Source organism: Chiloscyllium punctatum, chromosome 25, assembly GCF_047496795.1.
Source record: "Chiloscyllium punctatum isolate Juve2018m chromosome 25, sChiPun1.3, whole genome shotgun sequence".
NCBI lineage: Eukaryota > Metazoa > Chordata > Chondrichthyes > Orectolobiformes > Hemiscylliidae > Chiloscyllium > Chiloscyllium punctatum.
Window position 1 is genome coordinate 38,051,358 of NC_092763.1, and position 22,911 is coordinate 38,074,268.

At 40.9% G+C, this 22,911-nt stretch overlaps 1 protein-coding gene across 6 annotated transcripts in view; it reads right to left on the bottom strand.

Moving 5' to 3' along the window:
• Positions 1 to 22,911, bottom strand: part of LOC140495864 (BCL-6 corepressor-like protein 1) — a 262,058-nt gene that overhangs the window by 63,321 nt on the left and 175,826 nt on the right. For all 6 annotated transcript variants that reach the window (XM_072595068.1, XM_072595065.1, XM_072595063.1 and 3 more), the window contains one exon: positions 15,085 to 15,238. In XM_072595068.1, coding sequence (XP_072451169.1) covers positions 15,085 to 15,238 — 154 coding nt within the window. The remainder of the gene's footprint in view (positions 1 to 15,084; positions 15,239 to 22,911) is intronic.

The following is a 22,911-nucleotide window of genomic DNA, read 5'->3' on the forward strand; positions in this document are numbered from 1 at the left end:
TTCAATGTCCAAAAATCATAATGAAAAAGAATAAACTAGAGCAAGCCGTAATTTATTCTGGAGATTATTTGGAATTTACCCTGTACAATCTGGTCACTCAGCTCAACTGGTTCAGTGCTTACACTCCTTTATTTTCCTTTCACACTCAAGGACTCATTTATATTCCCCATAAATTTATCTATGCTAGCCATCTCTATTATTTCATGTAATAGCAAGATCCACTCTGTGAATAAAGAACTTTCTCCTGTTATAGTACTGGATTCACCCTCAAATGGAAACTCATCCCATGTTTAGCCTATTAAAAGACATGATTTTTAATGGTACGTTCACTCCCTTAGTTTCCTTTTCCTACAGAAAATAGAACAAGTTTTTTTCAGTCTTTCAATTTTAATCTCTTCATTCTGTAATCATTATTATTTTTTTCTATGCCTTCTTCAATCTCTTTATAGCTTTTGCGCAAAAGAGAATAATTTAATACTGGAGGCTGTTCAACATATTGTGCCTGTTTCCGAGATAATAACTTTGTATGATACTTGTACTTAGAGAGCCTAAAACCTTGGAAGACATAACGAGGTTCTTCACAGTGATATTGCAAAGCAAATTTTGACATTTGGACTTGATGGTTGAAGATGTAATTACCAATGATGGTATACTCAAAATTCAGGATGTTTTAGAGACTAGAACAGAGAGTTGGAGTCTGCATAAGAATCCAAACCTTAGAGTCTGCTATCACAGACTGGGAACTCCAATTCTATGATAATGACATTGCTTAAGTGAGTCATTGCAGGCAGAAGATCTGATCAAATAACAAGCTTACAAGATACACCTTCTTCTGGAAAGATAAATCTAAAAATAACAACTTCATGGGATTGGTTTTGCTGTAAAAACAACTAGCTGACCATCTCAATGAGCCCCCTGTGGAATGAACAAATCCCTCATGATTCTTCAACTTGTTCTAACCCAAAGCAGTACACCATATATGCTTCAAGTCTAAAAGCAACAGATGAGATGAAAGAAGAATTCTACTTCAGCTTTTATCAATTGTCCCAAGTCCCAGAGTAATAAGCAGATTCTCTTTGATGATTCAGAGTTGGGATGGACACAAATCTATGGAAAAGTACAAATGTCATAAGGAGACCATTGGAGTCCTTCTCTTTAACAAAATGCCTATGGCTTGGCCTGATCATAATAAACATGACATTTTGTCAGAGACACAAATAAAAGCATTCATAACAACACTCTTGCTCCCAGCATTGATACCAGCTCGACTATGTCAACACCACTGTGAGGGACTGCACTGATTAGCATCATAACAGAAGCGGATGTCTGCTGGACTGATGCTTGCCTAATCTGGTCTACTATGTCAATCTGGCTGCCCCATAAGTGGCAGTAACAGCAGAAGCACAGCTATAAGAAATTCAATATCAATGGACACAAGGCCTCTGGCAAAGAAGACCTACTCATCACAAGGCTCAATGAAAGGAACCACAGAATGTCCATAGTACCTGGTCTGCCCTTAAATCCTTCATAAACGCTGCGTGTGAGGACAGCTAATGTTTCTCTACCAGGAAACATCAAACTGACTGACGAGAACAACTAGGAAATCCATGACGTACATAGTTGCAAATTCTTAGCATTCATGAACTGGAAGCACCATCAAAATGCAAAGGAAAGAAAGCAGGTCTACAGACCTCTAGGGAGATGGTGGCATAGTGGTAATGTCAGTGGACTGTAATCTGGAGGAATTTGAATTCACACAGTAGAACTGGAACTGAAATCTAGTCCCAGTGATGGTAACTACGAAACTAGTATGAACTGTTGTAAAAACTCAGCTGATTCACTACTACCCATCGAGAGTAGTGTGCAGTTTTGGGTTCCATATCTCAGGAAGGATGTACTGGCCCTGGAGTGTGTTCAGAAAAGGTTCACAAGAATGGCCCCAGGAATAAAAAGCTTAACATATGAGGAACATTTAAGGACTCTGGGTCTGTACTTGATGGAGCTTAAAAGGATGAGGGGGGGGGGGGGGGGGGGGAATCTAATTGAAACATACAGAATACTGATTAGCCTGGATAGAATAGATGTTGGGAAGATGTTTCCATTGGTAGGAGAGACTAAGACCCAAGGACATAGCCTTAGAGTAAAAGGAAGACATTTTAGAATGGAGATAAGGAGAAATATCTTCAGCCAGAGAATGGTGAATCTATGGAATTCACCACTACAGAAGACTGTGGAGGCTAGGTTATTGAGTATATATAAGACTGAGATAGATTGATCCCCTTGATACTCAAGAACCTAAGGTTACAGGGAGAAAGCAGGAGAATGAGTTTGAGAAACTTATCAGCCATGACTGAATGGCGGAGCAGACTCGATGGGTTGAATGGCCTAAATTCTACTCCTATGTCTTATGGCCCTTTGCTGTTTGCACCTTGTCTGGTAAATGTGACCACAGAACAACAGCAATATACTTGATGCTTAGCAGCCCTCTGAGATAGCGTAGCAAATCAATCAGTTCAAGGGTGATTAGGCCTGGTTAATGATTGCTACCTTGCTCATATCACTAAAGAAGAAACAGAAAAAGCTGACAATTGAAGGCCAAAGTACTTGTGACATTAAAATACGTATGTTTTTTTAAGAGCGCAGAAATCTAGCAACACTGACATCCACGATGTGCACGGCTGATCGCACTGTCAAAACCATCTACATTCCAAATACCTTACTGAGTGCTACTCATCAAGGTCAGAAACGAAGACAGGGTTGTTGGAAATAGCACTCTGAGGATAAAACTTCTAAAATGCTCAACAATGTTCCACAGGAGCAAACAAAACTTGAGACTAAGCCACATAAGGAATGATGAGGCAAAGTTACCAAAAGCTTGGTTGAGGACGAAGGTTTTAAGGCGCATTTTAAAGAGATGGAGAATTTTATAACATGGAATATCAAAAATTAGGTTCAGACATTGGAGGCTGGTGGATCAACTAACACTGGATATGCACAAACCAGCAGAATTGGAGAAGTGCAGACATCTTATAAGCTTTCATGGCAGGAGGAGATAAACTGCAGAGATAAGCATGATCCAAACTCAGAAAGTGGAGGATGGAAAGCTGATCAGGAAAACAGTGCAATCATCAAATCCTGAGGTTACAAAGGCATGGTGAAAATTGCTACAACAGAAAATGACTATAAGTGGGGAAGCAACTGAGATATATATACATGCGAGACAGAGAAAGAGTAGGTGGTGAGATATCAGGAATCAGAAATGGAGAAATTGGAAAAGGGAGAGAGAGAGAGAGAGAGAGAGAGTTGAGGGAGTTGAGAAATTTCAAAGACAGAGATCAACAAAGGAAGAGAGTTAATTTGGGGAAACAGACTGAAATACAGTAAGATCATGATTGAATTGGTAAGACACAAAATTCAAATCATGAATGGTTTTGGAAACATGCATGCTCATTGCCCACCTCAATTATGAGCAAATGCATAGACACATAAGTACACAAAGTCTCTCTGTGAACAGCAGCTGAATGGTCTAATTTTCCGCATTAAGGGAAAACAAAAACTTCTAACTTTATAAGACCATCACCAATAAATTTTAAAATAAACCAAAGGACCTTGCTCCTTACTACAGAATTCTACAAGACTCCTGCTACAGTTATACTTGGAGCTCAGTTGACAATCCTTGGGCCCAAATGTTTTGATGTTCCAATAGCTTGGTTATGAACTGATAAAACCTCCATCAATCTAGCATCCTATATGCCCTGTAATAATCTCATCGTGGAAGCTTATGCAAGATAATTAAGTAGGAGAACCATCATTTACTCCAGTTTAATTCATTTAAGCAGACAAATGTTCACAATATGGTCAATAATAAAAACAAGTAGTGGTGGAGAAACACAGCAGGTCTGGCAGTATCAGTGGAAAGAGGGAGAGTTAGCGCTTTGAATCCAGAGACTCTTCTTTGAAATGTAATCAAACTTTTTTAGAATTATTTTAGGATTTTGCTCCCACTGTTCCATCTGAAAATCCATTGCACATGTTTATTACTCTTTTTAAGAACAGAGACATTCTCAGATCACATTTGAATTCCCATTTAATAGCTTGACTCCTTACCTTCTTGCTTTACTTCTACTCTTTAGTTTATAGTAATCGTACTGGGCTAAAGTTTACAATCTTCAAAATCTGAGCAATATCATCTCTCATACTTCTACTTCCTTCGCTGATAAAGGGTAGGCTGGAAAATGGGAAGCCTTCAGAAATGAGATAACAAGAATCCAGCGAAAGTATATTTCTGTTAAAGTGAAAGAAAAGGCTGGTAGGTGTAGGGAATGCTGGATGACTAGAGAAATTGAGGATTTGGTTAAGAAAAAGAAAGAAGCAAATGTCAGGTAAAGACAGGAGAGATCGAGTGAATCCTTTGAACAGTACAAAGGCAGTAGGAGTACATTTAAGAGGAAAGTCAGGAGGGGAAAAAAGGGGACATGAGATAGCTTTGGCAAATAGAGTTGAGGAGGATCCAAAGGGTTTTTACAAATACAACAAGGACAAAAAGGGAGCGAATAGGGCCTCTCAAAGATCAGCAAGACAGTCTCTGTGTGGAGCCGCAGGAGATGGGGGAGATACTAAACGAGTATTTTGCATCAGTGTTTACTGAGGAGGACATGAAAAATGTAGAATGGACATATCTTGATATTACACAGGAGGAAGTGCTGGATGTCTTGAAACACAAAGGTGGATAAATCCCCAGGATCTGATCAGGTGTACCCTCTAACTCTGTGGGAAGCTAGGGAATTGATTGCTGGGCCCCTGGCTGAGATATTTGTATCATCGATAGTCACAGATGAGATGCCAGAAAACTGAAGGTTGGCTAACGTGGTGCCACTATTTAAGAAAGGCGGCAAGGACAAGCCAGGGAACTACAGACAGGTGACCCTGATGTCAGTGGTGGGCAAGTTGTTGGAGGGAATCTTGACAGGTAGGATTTACACTTATTTGGAAAGGCAAGGACCGATTAGGGACAGTCAACATGGCTTTGTGCATGGGATATCATGTCTCATGAACTTGATTGAGTTTTTTTGAAAAAGTAAGAAAGGATTGATGAGGGCAGATGGGTGGACATGATCTATATGGACTTCAGTAAAGCGTTCAACAAGGTTCCCCATGGGAGACTGGTTAGCAAGGTTAGATTTCATGGAATACAGGGAGAACTAGCCATTTGGATACAGATCTGGCTCAAAGGTAGAAGACAGAGGGTGGTGGTGGAGGGTTGCTTTTCAGACTGGAGGCCTGTGACCAGTGGAGTGCCACAAGGATTGTACTGGGTCCACTACTTTTCGTCATTTATAGAAATGATTTGGAAATGAACATAGGAAGCAAAGTTAGTAAGTTTGCAGATGACACCAAAATTGGAGGTGTCGTGGACAGCGAAGAAAGTTACCTCAGAGTACAATGGGATCTTGATCAGATGGACCAATGGGCTGAGGAGTGGCAGATGGAGTTTAGTTTAGATAAATGTGAAGTGCTGCATTTTGTGAATACAAATCTTACTTAGAGAACTTATACACTTAATGGTAAGGTCCTAGGGAGTGTTGCTGAACAAAGAGACCTTGGAGTGCAGGTTCATAGCTCCTTGAATGTGGAGTCGCAGGTAGATAGGATAGTGAAGAAGGTGTTTGGTATGCTTTGCTTTAGTTGGTCAGAGCATTGAGTATAGAAGTTGGGAGGTCATGTTGCAGCTGTACAGGATGTTGGTTAGGCCACTTCTGGATAATTCTGTGCAATTCTGGACTATTTTCCTATCGGAAGGATGTTGCAAAACTTGAAAGGGTTTAGAAAAGATTGACAAGGATGTTGCCAGGGTTGGAGGATTTGAGCTATAGGGAGAGGCTGGATAGGCTGGTGCTGTTTTCTCTGGAGCATCTAAGACTGAGGGGGTGACCTCATAGAGGTTTATAAAATCATGAGAGGCATGGATAGGATAAATAGACAAATTCTTTTTCCCTGGCGTGGGGGAGTCCAGAACTAGAGGACATAAGTGAGAGGGGAAAGATATAAAAGGGACCTAAGGGGCAACTTTTTCACACAGAGGGTGGCGCATATATGGAATGAGCTGCCAGAGGAAGTGGTGGAGGCTGGTACAATTGCAACATCTAAAAGGCATCTAGATGAGTATATGAATAGGAAGGGTTTAGAGAGAAATGGGACTAGATTAGGTTGGGATATATGGTCAGCATGGATGAGTTGGAGCGAAGGGTCTGTTTCCGTGCTGTATATCTCTATGACTCTACTTCATAGGTTGAAGTCGATGATTGTACTGTCTTTCCTCATAACTCAAATGATACAGAACCTATTGCGAGCATTTTTTCTCTCAAATGCCCCCAGCATGTGACCAGAGCATTATCAAGTTTGGGCATTACCATCTTTGATTAATATTCCACTGCCTTGGCTATGATGTTCAACATTCTTCTGGATTATTGCACTGCACTGATTAAGCATACTTACTGACAAATATGCAATACTAAGTATACCATTTTGGATACTGTTGGGGGGGGAACAACCTACCAATGGAAAGCCCATGGCCAAATTTCTGCCAGTGAGCCTGGCTCGGTGGCTCAGATGGGAAGCGAGCAGAATAGGAGAGCAGCAGTGATAAGAGATGCAATCCTGAGAGGAAGGGACAGGATGTTCTATGGTCATGAGTGAGACTCCAGGATGGTGCGTTGCCTCCCGGGTGCTGGGGTCAGGGATGTCTCGGATCGAGTCTACTGGATTCGTAAGGGGGAGGCAGAGTAGCCAAAAGTCATGGTACACATCGGTACCAATAACATAGGGAGGGAAAGGGAGGAGGACCCGAAAAGAGAATACAGGGAGTTAGGCTGGAAGCAAGACAGGACAAGCAGAGTAGTAATCTCAGGATTGCCACCGGTGCCAGGTGCTACAGAGGCTAGGAATAGACAGCGAGTGAAGCTGAACAAGTGGCTGCAGGGCTGGTGTAGGAGGGAGGGCTTCAGATATGGGGATCATTGGTGCACCTTCTGGGGAAGGTGGGACCTGGAAGAAGGACAAGTTGCTCTTGAACTGGAGGGCACCAATATCCTGAGCAGGATGTTTGCCAGAGCTCTTTGGGAGGGTTTATGGTAGATTGGCAAGAAGGGTGGGAACCTGAGCTATGGATCAGATGATGGAGTAGGTAGTGAACAGTCAGATACAGCATGCAGAGAGTTTGTGAGGAGGGATAGGCATTTGATAGGGCAAAGGTGCAGTGAGTGTGATGGATTGAAGTGTGTCTTTTTTAATGCAAAAGGTATCAGGAATAAGGGTGATGAACTCAGAAAATTGATCAGTACTTGGAACTATGCTGTTGTGACCATTACGGAGACTTGGATATCACAGGAGCAGGAATGGTTATTGGATACTCCAGGGTTTAGATATTTCAAAAGGAATAAGAGAAGGGAAGGTAAAAGAGGTGGAGAAATGGCATTGCTAATCAGGGATAGCATCACAGATATAGAAAGGGAGATCATCAAGGCGGCTTTGTCTACAGAGTCAGTATGGGTAGACATCAGAAACAGGAAAGGACTAGTCACTTTTTTGGGAGTTTTCTACAGGCCGCCTAGTAGCAACAGAGATATGGAGGAGCAAATTGGGAAGCTGATTTTGGAATGATGCAGAAGTAATAGGGTTGTTGTCATGAGTGACTTTACCTTCCCCAATATTGATTGGAATCTACTTAGTTCAAACAGGACAAAGCAGTATTTGTCAGATGTGTCCTGGAAGGGTTCCTGATGCAAAATGTAGATTGGCCAACTAGAGGGGAGGCCATATTGGATTTGGTGCTTGGCAACAAACCAGGCCAGGTGTCAAATCTCTCAGTAGGAGAGCATTTTGGTGATAGTGATCACAACTCCATGACCTTTACTGTACTTGTGGAGAAGGATAGGAGCAACGGTATGGACAAGTATTTAATTGGGGAGGGGGAATTACTATGCTACTTTACAGGAACTGCAGCACCTAAATTGGGAACAGACGCCCACAACAGAAGTGTGAAGGTTGTTTCGGAAGCACCTGCTGATAGTGCTGGTAAGGTTTGTCCCACTGTGGCAAGAAAGGGTTGATAGGTTGAAAAAATATTAGGTGACCAGGGATGTGGTACATCTAGTCAACAGGAAGAAGGGAGCTTACTTAAGGTTGAGGAGGCAAGGATCAGACAGGGCTTTCGAAGGTTCTAAGGTAACCAGAAGGAACTGAAGAACCAGAAAGAACTGAAGAATGGACTTAGGACAGCTAGAAGGGGGCATGAAAAATCATTAGCGGGTAGGATTAAGGAAAACCCTAAGGTGTTATACACTTAGGTAAGGAACAAGAGGATGGCCAGAGTGAGGGTAGGGCTGATCAGGGATAGTGGAGGGAACTTGCGCCTGGAGTCAGAGAAGTAGGGGAGGTCCTTAATGAATACTTTACTTCGGTATACACTACTGAGAGGGATCTTGCTGTTTCTGAGGACAGTGTGCAAGAGACTGATATGTTAGAACAGGTTGATGTTAGGTAAATGGATGTGTGAAAATTTTGAAAAACATAAGGATAGATAAATTCCTTGGGCCAGACAAGATATACCCTAGGTTACTATAGGAAACAAGGGAAGAGATTATTGCAGCTTTGGCGATGATCTTTGTGTCTTCACTGTCCACTGGAGTAATGCCAGATGATAGGACAGTGGCAAATGTTATTCAAGAAAGAGAATAGAGATAATCCTGGGAATTACAAACCAGTCAGTCTTGCATCAATGGTGAGCCAAGTATTGGTCAGGATTCTGAGAGACAGGACTTTGATTACTTGAAAAACCATAGAGTGATTAGAGATAGTGAACATGGGAGGTTGAATTCTTTGAGGTTGTGACAAAACACATTGATGAAGGTCGAGCAGTGGATATGGCATACATGGATTTTAGAAAGGTGTTTGATAAGGTTCCCCATGGTAGGCTCATTCAGAAAGTAAGGAGGCATGGGATACAGGGAAACCGGTTGTCTGTCTGGATATAGAATTGGGTGGCCCAGAGATGACAGAGGGTGATGGTTGATGGAAAGTACACAGCCTGGAGTTTGGTGATCAGTGGTGTTCCGCAGGGATCGGTTCTGGGACCTCAGCTCTTTGCAATTTTTATAAACGACTTAGATGAGGAAGTGGAAGGGTGGGTTAGTAAGTTTCTTGATGATCCAAAGATTGGTGAAGTCGTGAATAGTATGGAGGGTTGTTATAGGTTGCAACAGAACATTGACAGGGTGCAGAACTGGCTGATAAGTGGCAGATAGAGTTCAACCTGGAAAAATGTGAAGCCGTTCACTTTGGAAGGCCAAACTTAAATGCAGAATACAGGGTTAAAGGCAAGATTCTTGGCAGTGTAGAGAAACAAAGGGATCTTGGGCTCCATGTCCACAGATCCCTCAAAGTTGCCACCCAAGTTCATTGGGTTGTTAAGAAAGCGTATGGTGTGTTGGCTTTCATTACCAGGGGAATTGAGTTTAAGAGTCGTGAGGTTATGCTGCAAAACTATAGAGCCCTGGTTAGGCCAAACGTGGAATATTGTGTTCAGTACTGGTTGCCTCATTAGAGGAAAGATGTGGAAGCTTTACAGAGGGTGCAGAGATTTACCAGTATGCTGCCTGGACTGGAGGGCATGTTTTATAAAGAAAGGTTGAGGTAGCTACGACTTTTCTCATTAGAATGAAGGAGGATGAGAATTGACTTGACAGAGGTGTACAAGATTTACTTAGACTAGATTAGATTACCTACAGTGTGGAAACAGGCCCTTCGGCCCAACAAGTCCACACCGACCCGCTGAAGCGTAACCCACCTAAACCTAATCCCCTACATTTACCCCTTCACCAAACACTACGGGCAATTTAGCATAGCCAATTCACCCAACCTGCACATTTTTTTGGGATTGTGGGAGGAAACCGGAGCACCCGGAGGAAACCCACACAGACACGGGGAGAATGTGCAAACTTCACACAGAGAGTCGCCTGAGAGGCACAGATAAAGTGGGTAAGCCAGAGACTTTCTCCCCATGGTGGTAATGTATATCATTAGGGGTGTAACTTTAAGGTAATTGGAGAAAGGTTTAGGGGAGATGACAGAGGTAGGTTCTTTACATGGAAAGTGGTGGGAAATGCACTGCCTGCAATAGTAGTAGAGTCAGATACATTGGGGACATTTAAGCGATTCTTGGATAGGCACATGGAAGATAGTACAATGAAAGGTATGTAGGTTAGTCTGATCTTAAGAGTTGGATGACAGGCTAACACAACATCGAGGGTCAAAGGGCCTGTACTGTGCTGTACTGTTCTATGTTCTAGGACTTCTAGAATCTTAATAACCCAAATAATGACTAGGATGGAGCTGGGCAAGAAGTGAAATTTCAAAAATCTCAAATTCAATTCTAGTCCACCCGCTCCCTGCTTTAATGGAAACAAAACAAGGCACAAAACAACCAAAACACCCCAAGAAGGCGAGTTGATAACTTTAATACCTCAATGAAGCTGTCACCCTTTGAGATGACCTAAGCTGCAGGTTTAACCCTGCTGGCCTCAGGAGACCAAGCAGCAAGGAAAACTCAGGGTACAAGTTAAATGATTTTCCCTAGTCCTTGAAACATCATTCCATATTCATCAGCTCATGGACTGAACAATGCTACTATTTTGACAGTAGGATCTTGAATCAATCTTCAGACTCTTAGTACCAGTTAAAAAAGGTTCAATCATCATAGTTCTACTGGACCACAACCTACTCTCTCAGTAGACAGAGAGAGAGAGAGAAACATGTCTGGTGGTGGATTAACCACACTTCAGGTGAGAAGAGAGTTTGAGAAGGTGCTTGATAGTGACTTCAACTAGTGTGAGAACTGATCCCACTCTGTTGGTTTCATCTTGCTTTGCAAATCAGTCAGACAGCTAACTGAGTTAACAAAGGAACTTTAATGGAATGCAAGCTGCTCTGGACAGCACCTTACCTGATTGGGAGATACTAATCCAATCAGGCTGTCACGGGTTTCTCCAAAGAGATTCCACTTCCTTGCCTACACAATAGATCCAATAAAAACTGGTGCCATATGGCTTCTTGGCTTCATTTTTAGCTATCCAAAAATCCACATTTAAAGCAATTAACCTTTTTTTAACATTGCATTGCTCTGTTCACTTACATATTTCATCAAAACTATTGAACTTGACTATATGCTATTTCCTGCATTCAACTGCTAGTCAGATACAGTTGTGATTCTGGTTACCTGCATTAAGTTTCGGATGCAATGTAAAGTAGAATAGTGGTAACTTCCTACTTTCTGAAGGCTCAACATTACACTGACACCCTGCTTTGAGAATTCATTATTTCTGACATTTTACTCAGTTTATCATCTGTTCTTAGATTTTGTGCTGAAAATTTCAGAGCTGAGAATTGATTAAATGCCTTTTGCATAGCGTATATCTAATGCTCTCAGAATTGCATACGACCATAAGGTACATCACAACTCACTAGGTTGTCACTTTGTCAGGGACCTGAAGGACCTTGGTGAACTAAATCCACATTGACACCATAAAATAATTTATTATATACATGATCATCCATTTTATTCCTGATAATTGAATCCATTAATTTCGATGAAGTGGAACACTAATAGTCGAGCATTTGTCAGGACCTGCTTCGAAGGCACATCCTCAATCCTGGAAACTTTCTGCCTTGCCACAACTTCCCTGGTGAAATATGCCTAATTCTGTGTTCTACAGATGCAGGATAAAGTCAAGCATACCAATCTCTTGAGTAATGCAGAGGTAGCACATGGGCTACCAGGTTCCATTAGGGTTGGTCAGAAGGCCAGTTTGGTTTACAGGATATTCCTTGCTGTTGTTTTACAAGTTGGTGAGGCCAAGAGAGCCCATCAACACCAAACCCTTGAAGCTACTTCAATGTGAACTCAACTCCCCAGCCCCTAATATACCCCTGCCAATTTATTTCCCCCACCAACCTCCCATGATCCCTCATGCCACCTACATAGCCACTCATTCAGTATCCACAATGGACAGATGTCAGGAGCCATACAGAAATAAAACAAAACTAAATCTAACCGTTTACTACAAATCTCGCTCTGATAGTGAAAAGCTCCCATTCATAAACTTCTAAATCTCCCTAAACGGTTAATTTGTTATAAAATTTCATTCTATTCTGACATGCTGAAATACCCTCTTAGCATGCAGCCTGTTAAATCCCTTCAGTATCTTGTGTTCCTATATAAAATCATTTCTTATTCTTCTAAAAGCCAATGACAATAAGCCCACCTGTTTGTTCATCCTTTACTAACAAGACAACTGCTTTGTCCTAGGAATCGGTCTCATAAGCGTTTTCTGAACTGCTTCCAGCGAAAGTATAATCCCAACTTAAATAAGGAGTGGATACCTGTAAACAGTGCTCCAAATGTGGGCCCTCATTAATGCTCTAAACAGTTGTAGCAAAACTTTGCTATTTTTATACTCTATCCTCTTTGCAATAAAAGCCAATGTTCCACTTGCCTTCCTAATTATTTGCTGGACACTAACATTTTGTGATTTGTGTACAACGTTACCTAACCCCACTGTATTTCAGCATTTTGCAGTCGCTTTTCAGTGAAATAATATTCTTATTTTTCTATTTTATTATTCCTATCAAAGTGTCCACATAACAAATTTCCACTTTATATCCCATCTGTCAATTTACACCCATTCACTTAATTTATCCTTATCCTTTTGCAGACAATTTGGAACTTTCTCACAACTTCGTGCCTTACACTCCTTCACGTTGCTGTCAAATTGGTTACAACTAATATAATTTGTAAATAGTTCAAATCTTTCTACTCTGTGCACTTCAGCAGTTAAGTTTGCCAACCTAAAAGTGACGCTTTTATTCCGACTCCCTGTTTATGATTAGATTAGAAACAGGCCCGTCAGCCCAACAAGTCCACACTGACCCTCCAAAGAGTAACCCACCCAGACACATTCCCCTAGCCTATACTTACCACTGAGTAATGCACCTAACACTATGGGCAATTTAGCATGGCAAATTCACCTGACCTACACATCTTTGGATTGTAGGAGGAAACCAGAGCACGCAGCAGAAACCCAAGCAGACACGGGGACAATGTGCAAACTCCACACAGACAGTTGCACGAAGTGGGAATTGAATCTGGATCCCTGGTGCTGCAGTGCTAACCACTGAGCCACCTTGCTGATTAATTAGCCAATCTTCTATTGCTATTATCCCCAACACCATGAATTCTTATCGTGTTACCTTTTATCTGATACTTACTGAAAACCTTTAGAAATATAACTGTGGTCAAATAATGACAACCAGCTTATTAAACATGATTTCCCTTTCACAAATTAATGTTGAGCTGAATTGTATGGCTTTTTGACTAAGTGGCAGTTTCACTGAATTTCATGAAGGATTTTGAGCAAAATCTCTTGCCGCATCTTACTAAACTTGGAATATTAGCTATCTAGCCCCTCCCTACGGCTGCATTCTACCAATCAATGTTCAAGGTTTGTGTAAAGATTTGTAGCTCAGGTGCCAGTTGCTGTGGTTGTGGGTATGTTCAGCGACTCATGAAATATGCTCTCAGAAACATCATAATATTGCTTTGATCTGCTTGGAGGATGTTTGAAGAGGTATTTGATGATTATGAGGACCTGGCAATTATTGGATGCCAACATTGTGGATGAGAGATGCATATAGCCGGTGTCTGTGGGTCATACCCTGAGATGTTGTTGCATGTTGAGAAACGTACAGGCTGTTGATAACCAGCTGCAAGATGAAATTCACAGGAACATAATTTGACTCACATATTGAAAATTTTCAGAACTTAGTTTGTTTGTGGTGGGTAGTAGGATAGGAAGCTGCATATGAATCAAGTGATATATGCTGTTAATAAAGGTGATAAACAAGTAATTATCCCACTTAATAGGCATCTAACTCCGCCTCAGCAAAGATTTTGCCTTAATAGCCACTACTTTGTTCCAAGATGCAATTAGTTGATCCTAATGCGAGATAGGGCTCACCAGGCTTCTCAATGAGTTCTCGTGCAGTTCTTGGCATAGTTCACTTTCTTTAGGCCCCTATAAGATTTCCCCTGTTGACTATTTCTTAAAGTATTATGACTGTATCAGCTACAACTCCATAATAATGGATTCTACCATTGTCCCCATTGACAGGTATTAGGCTAACTGGACTGTAGATTTCTGCATTTAATTCTCCTCCTTTCTTGAATCGTGGTGATATACTTGTTGTTTTCCAATCCACTGGAACCTTGCCAGAATCACTCCATCAATAACCTAGGGAATATTGGAAGATTTCAACCAATACATCCTACGTATCTGCAGTAATTCCTTTTCTAAGGACAACTCGTAAAAATGGGATATAGACCCACAAGAAAAGATTAAGCCACTCACACCAGGGATTCCCTCTGGCATTTTCTTGAGTGATAGTCCCTTCCCACTTGTCAGCATGCGGACATGGCTGGCCTACGTCATAAGCTATCATTGACATCCTACCTAGATTTATAACATATTGAATAAAACACCAGCATTTAATAATACCAATGCTTCAAACTCCAGTCAGTTGGTGGAACATTGCAGTTTCGTATTGCGAATGAAAATTAACCTCCTCAAGTTTAAATAGCACAAGACAAGTTAATTTCTCTCTATCTTGTTAAGTTTTTAATTCGTCTGTTCCAGACATGTTATGATAAGAATTCCAACTTTCTGGCCCAAAAGTAGGGAACATTATGTTTCAAGAAGCTCTTTTTCTTTCCAAAAAAGGGACTTGAGACTTGGACTCCAAGTAACAATGCAGCATATCTCAAATTTTCAAAACAAGCTAACTGTGAATTAACAAACTCAAATTTAAACATGTTTATTCAATCAGTATTCAAAGGGCTCAGCTTGAAACATTGTGTTGTCCTGTCTCTTTGAGCAAATAGCTCCCAAACAGAAAGATGACGGTATACATTTTTAAAATCTAAATCTCATTACTACCCAAAAGGACATGCAGTTAGTATATTACAGATCAGCCCACCTTTTTCTTGTATTGCTGTTCTAGAAGAACATTCAGTCTTTGGTGTTCGCAGCCGTTTGCTTTTTCTTTCTCCATCAAGTCCTTTGGATGAACAGACATCATCTTCACTATCTCTATGACTCACTTCGAGACTGCTTGACCGTCTTTTGGATCCCTGCAATTTACATTCAACTGAGGTCAAGTTTACTTTCTGTACAACTATTCTTTCAAGTTTTGCAAATCAATGATTTCAATTTATTTGTCATCACTTGAAATTTACTTCTGCATTTATCCCCCCAAAAGTAAACAAAATGATGAATTAGCAATTCATAACAAGAAATATGGCTAAGTTGGCAGCTTCTCCCTACTCTATTTGCAATCATATTTATTATCATATTAAAGATCAAAGTTTTTGAAGTGATCAGATACTGGTTGCAACATACAGGAAATGGAGCACAATCCCTTACCATCAGTATTGATCAACTATGAATTCAGTTAAGAGTGATCCTCCTATTTCTCACCTTTTATTTTACTTCCAGTTCCAGGATTATGCTGGCAAAAATCATTTCAATCAAGTGTTGCATTTACAATATACAAAAATGTGGCTAAGAAAGAAAGATTTTGTGCTTTACTGTATGCCATTAAAAAAACACATCAAATCCACTGAATTTTCTGAAGGGTAAATAATGTTGTTGTATAATCAATTGCAGCAGCGAATTTGCTTTATCAATTATTTTCATTTGGAAGGGAATGTGATAACCCAGGAGAATTCCTTGCTCCTCAAACAATTGACCTTTGGTGCACATCTGAACTGTTTGGGGTTTTGGTTTAATACTGCATCCAAAATTTATCATTGCCAACAAACTAGTATTCCTTCTGTACTGTACTAAAGTATCAATTTTCTCAGGTATGTGCTATAGTCTTGGAATGAATGTGAACCAATGGTTTTATCAGTCGGAGGTGAGCTTTCTTCTCAGTGCCAAATGACACTCAATAGCTGAAATCATGAACTCAGAAAATTACAGCCCCACCACAGACTATTTTCAGTCATAAGTGTAATCACTAATCATGATTGATTATCACAAGTATTTCATGGCAAGAAGGGGGTGGTCAATGCAACAGGACCCAAGGCTGGATCACATGAAAAAGGGAGCACTGTGCTTCTAATTTAGGAAATGATTCCTCAGTAAGTACTAAGTCTAAATTTGACTATGAGACAGCAAAGGAGATATTGAGGTACCTGTCTAAAGCTTAGTCAAGAAAGTAAGTTGTAAGGGTGGCTTTAAAGGAAGAAAATGAGAAGAGACAGAAATTCCAGACTGAAGATGGTAGACAAATTAAATCATAGATGGGAAAGGGGACAGGCAGGTTCATGAGAATCCATTCTTAGAGGATGCAGAATTCTTCACTGTTTGCATAAAGATTTGTAGCTCAGGTGCCGGTCACTGTACTCGTGGCTATGTTGGCTAAGCTGAGAAGTTAATTTGCAGATGTTTCGTCCCTGTCTAGGTGACATATTCAGTGCTTTGGAGCCTCCTGTGAAGTGATACTGTACTGTGTCTTCTGGAATTTATTTGGTACCATTCCTGATGTTTTTGGTTGCTGGTTCTGGTTGTTCGTTGTAGTAGCTGATATATTGGGCCGAGGTCTATGTGTTTGTTGATGGAGTCCGTGAATGAGTGCCACAATTCCAGACATTTTCTGGGTGTCTTCTGTTTAGCTTGTCCTATGATTGTTGTGCTGTCCTAGTTGAATTTGTGGCCCTTGTGTCATCTTAGTAATGGCTACGAGGGTCAGCTGCCCGTGGCATTTAGCAGCTAGTTGGTGTTCGTGGATACAGATTGCTAGTAGTCTGTCTGTTTATCCTATATAGTATTTTGTGCAGTCTTTGCATGGCATCTTGTAAATTACGTTAGTCTTGCACATGACGGGTACAGGGTCTTTTGTTCTGGTGAGTTATCGTCTGAGCGTGGCTGTTGGTTTATGGGCTATCATGAATCCGACTGGTTGGAGAAGTCTGGCTGGCAGTTCTAAGACTTTTTTTATATAAAGTACTGTTGGCAGTGTGTTATGTCATGGCAAGTCCTTGTCATGTTGTCTGTTTACCAGGCACCTGCGGATGATGTTGCTGGTATATCTGTACTTGGTGAAGACTCTGTAGAGGTGCTCTTCTTCTTCTCTTCATAGGTTGGGAGCGCTGCATTGTGTTGTAGCCTTTTTGAACAGGATCCTAATGCAGCTTCTCTTGCGTGTGTTTGGGTAGTTCCTGTTGTAGTTCAGGATCTGGTCAGTGTGTGTGGTTTTTCTATAAGCTCTTGTACTGCATCCACCGTTCTGTGTTCTTTCTACCATCACATCCAGGAACAGGAGTTGGTTGTTGGCTTCCTCTTCTCTTGTAAATATGATCCCTGTGAGCATGGTGTTGATAATCTTGTGTGTGTTTCAATCTCTGTTCTCATAATAATTACAGAAGTGTTGTCCACGTACCTGATCCAGAGTTTGGGTCGGATTTGAGGGAAGACTGTTTGTTCCAGTCTTTGCATCACTGCTTCTGCTATGAGCCCAGAGATAGGTGAACCCACAGATGCCCCATTGATCTGTTCATATATTCAGTTATTGAATGTGAAGTATGTCGTCAAGCACAGGTCTAGTAGTCTGAGTACGCAGTTCTTGTTCTTTGGTTCCCTATCACGTCTTCTGCTCTGTTTGTCCAGGTGGTCAGCTATTGTCTCTCTAGATAGAGTTTTTCCAATTGAAGCGAAAAGTGCCATTATATCGAATGAGGCAGTTGCTTCGACCCTACTATGTTTATCGTCTTGATGTTGTCTAGGAAGTCCTGTGATGATTGTATGGAGTGTCAGGATCCGTTGACAAGATGTTTCAGTTTTTGTTGGTTGCCAGTGTATGTGATGGAGTTCCTGGAAGTGCCACAATGGGTCTAAGAGGTATGCGTGGTTTGTGTACCTTGGATAATCTGTAAAATCTTGAAGCATTGATGCATTCTGGTTTCATCCTTTGTAGGTCAATCCTGGTTATCAGTCTGTTTTTTTTGCAGGTTCTTGTAGCGTGTTTTTATTCTGTTGGTTAGCTGTGGCATAGGGGCCATACTCCCTCTGTAGGTAGGTGTCGGTATCTGCAAGCAGTTTCTCTGCTTTCTGAACATATTCAGTCTTGTTCATGATTATCGTCATTCTGCCTTTATCTACTGGCACAATGGTTACAACTCAAGACACCAAAAAAGCAATACTAGCCAAGGAACTCACAGCAACCTCGGGGATGCAAAAACAACTGACCTCCTAGCTGAACTAAAATTTACGCTCAGAACGAATATACTAACCAAAGAGACATAGCAAGTAGTCAGAGAAACCACTGTACCCTTAAATACAAAAAGACAAATGAACAGCCTCAAAGAGAGGGAAGCCCTAAAAACACTCAAGAAGGACAAAACATAATCATATTATCAGTGGATTATCAACACCATGCTCACAGGTATCAAATTTACAAGAGAAAAGGAAACTAACAACCAACTCCAATTTCTGGATGTGATGGTAGACAGAACACAGAAGTGGATGCACCACAAGAGTGTATAGAAAAGCCACACACAAGGACCAGATCCTGAACTACAACGGGAACCACCCAAACACACTCAAGAGAAGCTGCATTAGGACCCTGTTCAAAAGGGTTACAACACACTGCAGCAGTCCTGACATGCAAAAGAGAAGAAAAACACCTCTTTACACAGTGTTCACCAAGAACAGGTATCCCCGCAACTTCATTCGCAGATGCCAAGCAGACAAACAATGTAATGAGGACATACCATGACCCAACACACTAGCCACAGTACTTTAGATAAGAAACACTAAAAACTAAAAGCCAACCTTCTCTGTCCACCCGAATTCATAACTGCCCGTAAACTGATAGCCATGCTCAGACAACTCACCAGAACAAAAGACCCTGTACCCACTAAGTGCAAGACTAACATAATTTACAAGGTTCTACGTGAAGACTGCACGAAACACAATATAGGATAAACAGGCAGACAACTAGCAAATTGCATCCATGAACACCAACCAGCCAATAATCACCACAATCAGCTTATTTCTGATTCGCATACACACAGATAACAAGGAACACAAACTTTACTGGGACAACACAAGGATCATATAACAAGCTAAACAGAGGACAGCCAGAGAATTTCTAGAAACATGGCACTCATCCATGGACTCCATCAACAAACACATAGACCGTCACTGCAACAACCAACCGGAACTGACAACTGAAAGCAGCAGGAACAGAACCAAGTAAATTCCATAAGACACAGTACTGCAGTGCTTCACAGGAGGGTTTAGAGCACTGAAGATGTCACCCAGACAGGGGACAAAACCTCTGCAAACCAACTTTCCAGCTTGGCGAACATACTCATGACTACAGCAGAATTCTTCACTGAAGAGTTATAGGTCGTAGGTTACAGAAATAGGGATAAGAACTTTAAAATTAAGGCCTTAATTGGCCAGGTCTCAACATAGGCTAGCAAATACAGATTTGATGGTTATATGGGACTTACTGCAGTTTAGAATATCAGACTTTAGGATGAGCGCACATGTATGGAAAAAAAGATGCAGATCTGCCATTCAAATGGCTGATTATGGAGGTACAATATGCATGGATGAGGGCTACAACAGCAGATAAACTCAAGTAAGGATAGAAATAGAAGATGTTATCAATGTAAAACTAGTATATGTTTTCTTTTACACTGATTGGGATATGGTGTCAGAAAGTTAACTCAGACCAAATAGGGTATCAAGGTTGCCAACTATTTGGTTCAGCCACAGGCAACAGTCAGGACAAGGGACATCAATGATGTCGGGGGAGCAGGTCCTTTTGTCAATGCCAAAGACAACATTTGCGAAAGAAAACTAAAGCTCATCCATGACTGGTTTTGTAGAAATAGTCTTATCATGCAAAGACATTCAACAACCTGCAAGGTGGGTGTTCCCGTAGGGTGGAGTACACATGTGGAATGTTGTTCAATTTTTGTGTGGTGTCACAAAGCAGATGAGATGAGAAATATGAAGGGTCCAAGGACAGATCCTTGAGCCCCTGCAGGGATGATGACATGTAGCCAATGTGACAGGATAGGTAGGAGTGGACATTGCACAAATGAAATGCACTAGAGAGAGATGTTGTGGTGAACCAACTTTAAGGGATGCATGGAGATCGATTAATCAAGAAGGCTCAGTCACAGAAGGTTTATATCAGGAATTTTAATTAACATCTACAGTGCTGCTGAATGGTGCAAACCTAATTGGATAGATTCAAATATGAACCTCAACCTAGATAAAGCCAGAGTTAAAAATCAGCTTCTTTCACTTTTACTAGTGGTTGAAGACAATAGAGCCTGGACTTTCTGATTCACATTATATTATGCTGGCAGAGATAAATTTATAACGAATGGGCTAAAATCTGTGATCCAACGTCCAGAGAAATTTTATCTGTCAAAATAATACCTTTTGCAATCTCAGCTGTCTAGAATTAGCCTTACAATTTTCACAGTCCACTATATAGTGTGTGCACTAAGATGGAATCCAGATAACATTTTAATAACTCCGTTTTTAAAGAACATGAAGTCTTCACATATATTGTGCAGTTAATGCAGTTAAGCAAAGTACAGGATGCTAGTGCTGCAAAATGGAACTTTTTCCACTCTGATGCAGTATTAGCATCAAACATTCCCATAGCAGGTAAGGGAGCTCAACTAACAACACCTCTTGAGCACGAACATTACAATAGTACACCATCATACTCACGTCCTGTTTCCTGGGTTTAGAATGAGATTAGGAGAAAGTGAGGACTGCAGATGCTGGAGATCAGAGCTGAAAATGTGTTGCTGGAAAAGCGCAGCAGGTCAGGCAGCATCCAAGCAGCAGGAGAATCGACGTATCGGGCATGAAGAAGGGCTCATGCCCAAAACGTCGATTCTCCTGCTCCTTGGATGCTGCCTGACCTGCTGCGCTTTTCCAGTAACACATTTTCAGTTCAGAATGAGTTTGCAAATTTAGTACCACACTTGGGGTGGTTTTGCTTACTATAAGCCTGCATTAATAAATTTGATAAACCATTTCATGTATGACCCATCAGGCTAACAAAAATCAGAGTTATTTTATCTGGATTTGAATCTAGTATTTCACCAACAGTACTGCCAAGCCACTTATGTATTAGCAATGTAATTGGATTTTTAATATTATTTAAAATGGAGACATATTTGATGAATAACATGAGCAAAAATTATTATAATAGCAATTTATTTTGATATGAAGGTGAATCAATACATAGCAAAGAAGACAGGTGATGGGCTAGGTAAGATAAATGTTGAATAGAAAAATGTCAGTCCAGCTAATCGTGACTTTATTTCAGAGGCAAGTGTTTTGCAGTATTGCCCATCTGCCCCTCGTGGATAGAAGAGGTCGTATTTTAAAAGTTCACCATTTCTTATCCAAAGAACAATACCACTTTGTGAATGACACTATCCCTCTCTGTGTTTACAGTAGTGCACAGATTTGAGATGACATTTTACACATGTACATTTCTTGATTTTTACCACTTTACTCCAAGAATTAAAACCTCATTTTAGGTCTAGATTTTATAGTAGTATGATAGTCCAACAGTCACTCAGTCTTTAAAAGTGACAGGAATTTCTGTAACCTGCATTTATATAGTTAAACACAGAGATGCAGAAGTTGTCATTGATTCTAAGCTTCTCCATTTATGCACAGTTAAAGTGATTGCAATTACTGAACTGCCAAAACCCTGTTTGTTTACACTGTTATTCTCATGGCAAAAGCAGCTTAAATGAATTAACATCTTGTTGAATGAAGTGTAACCATTCAGTGTTTACATAACACTTTTGGCACAATAAAATATCCAAAAGATACTTTATGGGGCAAACACAAACAGATGACAATAGGTTTGGTCAAAGATTTAAGTTTTAAGGTATCTCTTTAAAAAAGGGTACTGAGGTAGAGAGGCAGAGACATTAAGGTCAGTATTTCAATGCTTAAGCTCCTTTCAGCTGAAGAAACAGCCACCAATGGTGAAGTAATTAAATGCAGGGATGCTTTAGATGTCTGAATTAGAGAATCAAAGCTATCCTGGAGGGTGATGAAGCTGCAGGGTATTGTACTGGTTAAGTGGGGTTATATTAGGGAAGGATTTGAAAACAAGGATGAAAGTTCTAAAGCGTGAATTTGTACTCACTGCCCATGCAATTTCAATGTCCATCATGTCACTGCCAGAGATGGTGCTGGGCTTGCAATAGCTCCATACTTTGTTCAGTGTTCCAATCAGCCTGTTGTCCCAGAATCAAACTGCAGAGCAGTTGAGCCAGAGAAGCTCTCAGAAAGATTGACAACAAAAAATGCTAGAAATCACAGCGGGTCAGGCAGCATCCGTGGAGAGAGAGAGAGAGAGAGAGAGAGAGAGAAAGCTAACCTTTTGAGTCTAGATGACTCTTCTTCACAGCATCTGCAGTAATGAGCTCTAAGAAAGAGTCCTTGTTGCCTCACTCACCACCTCATTCATTGCCACTATCTCTGGACATAATGATGAATAAGGCAGTGAGGTGAGCCAATGAGGTGAGCAGAGGCTGGGTGGTATTGACAGCAGTGAGTGGGTTGATGAGGATGAAACAGCAATAATGTGCGCACACTAATGATGTCAGCAACACCAATGGCTGGATCCATACCATGGAAACCCCACAATTATGTCAATTGCAGCAACTTCCCATTCTAATGTATTGGCAGGAGATAGTCTATTCTAACAAGAGTTGATTGAACAGTGTACTAACTTCAT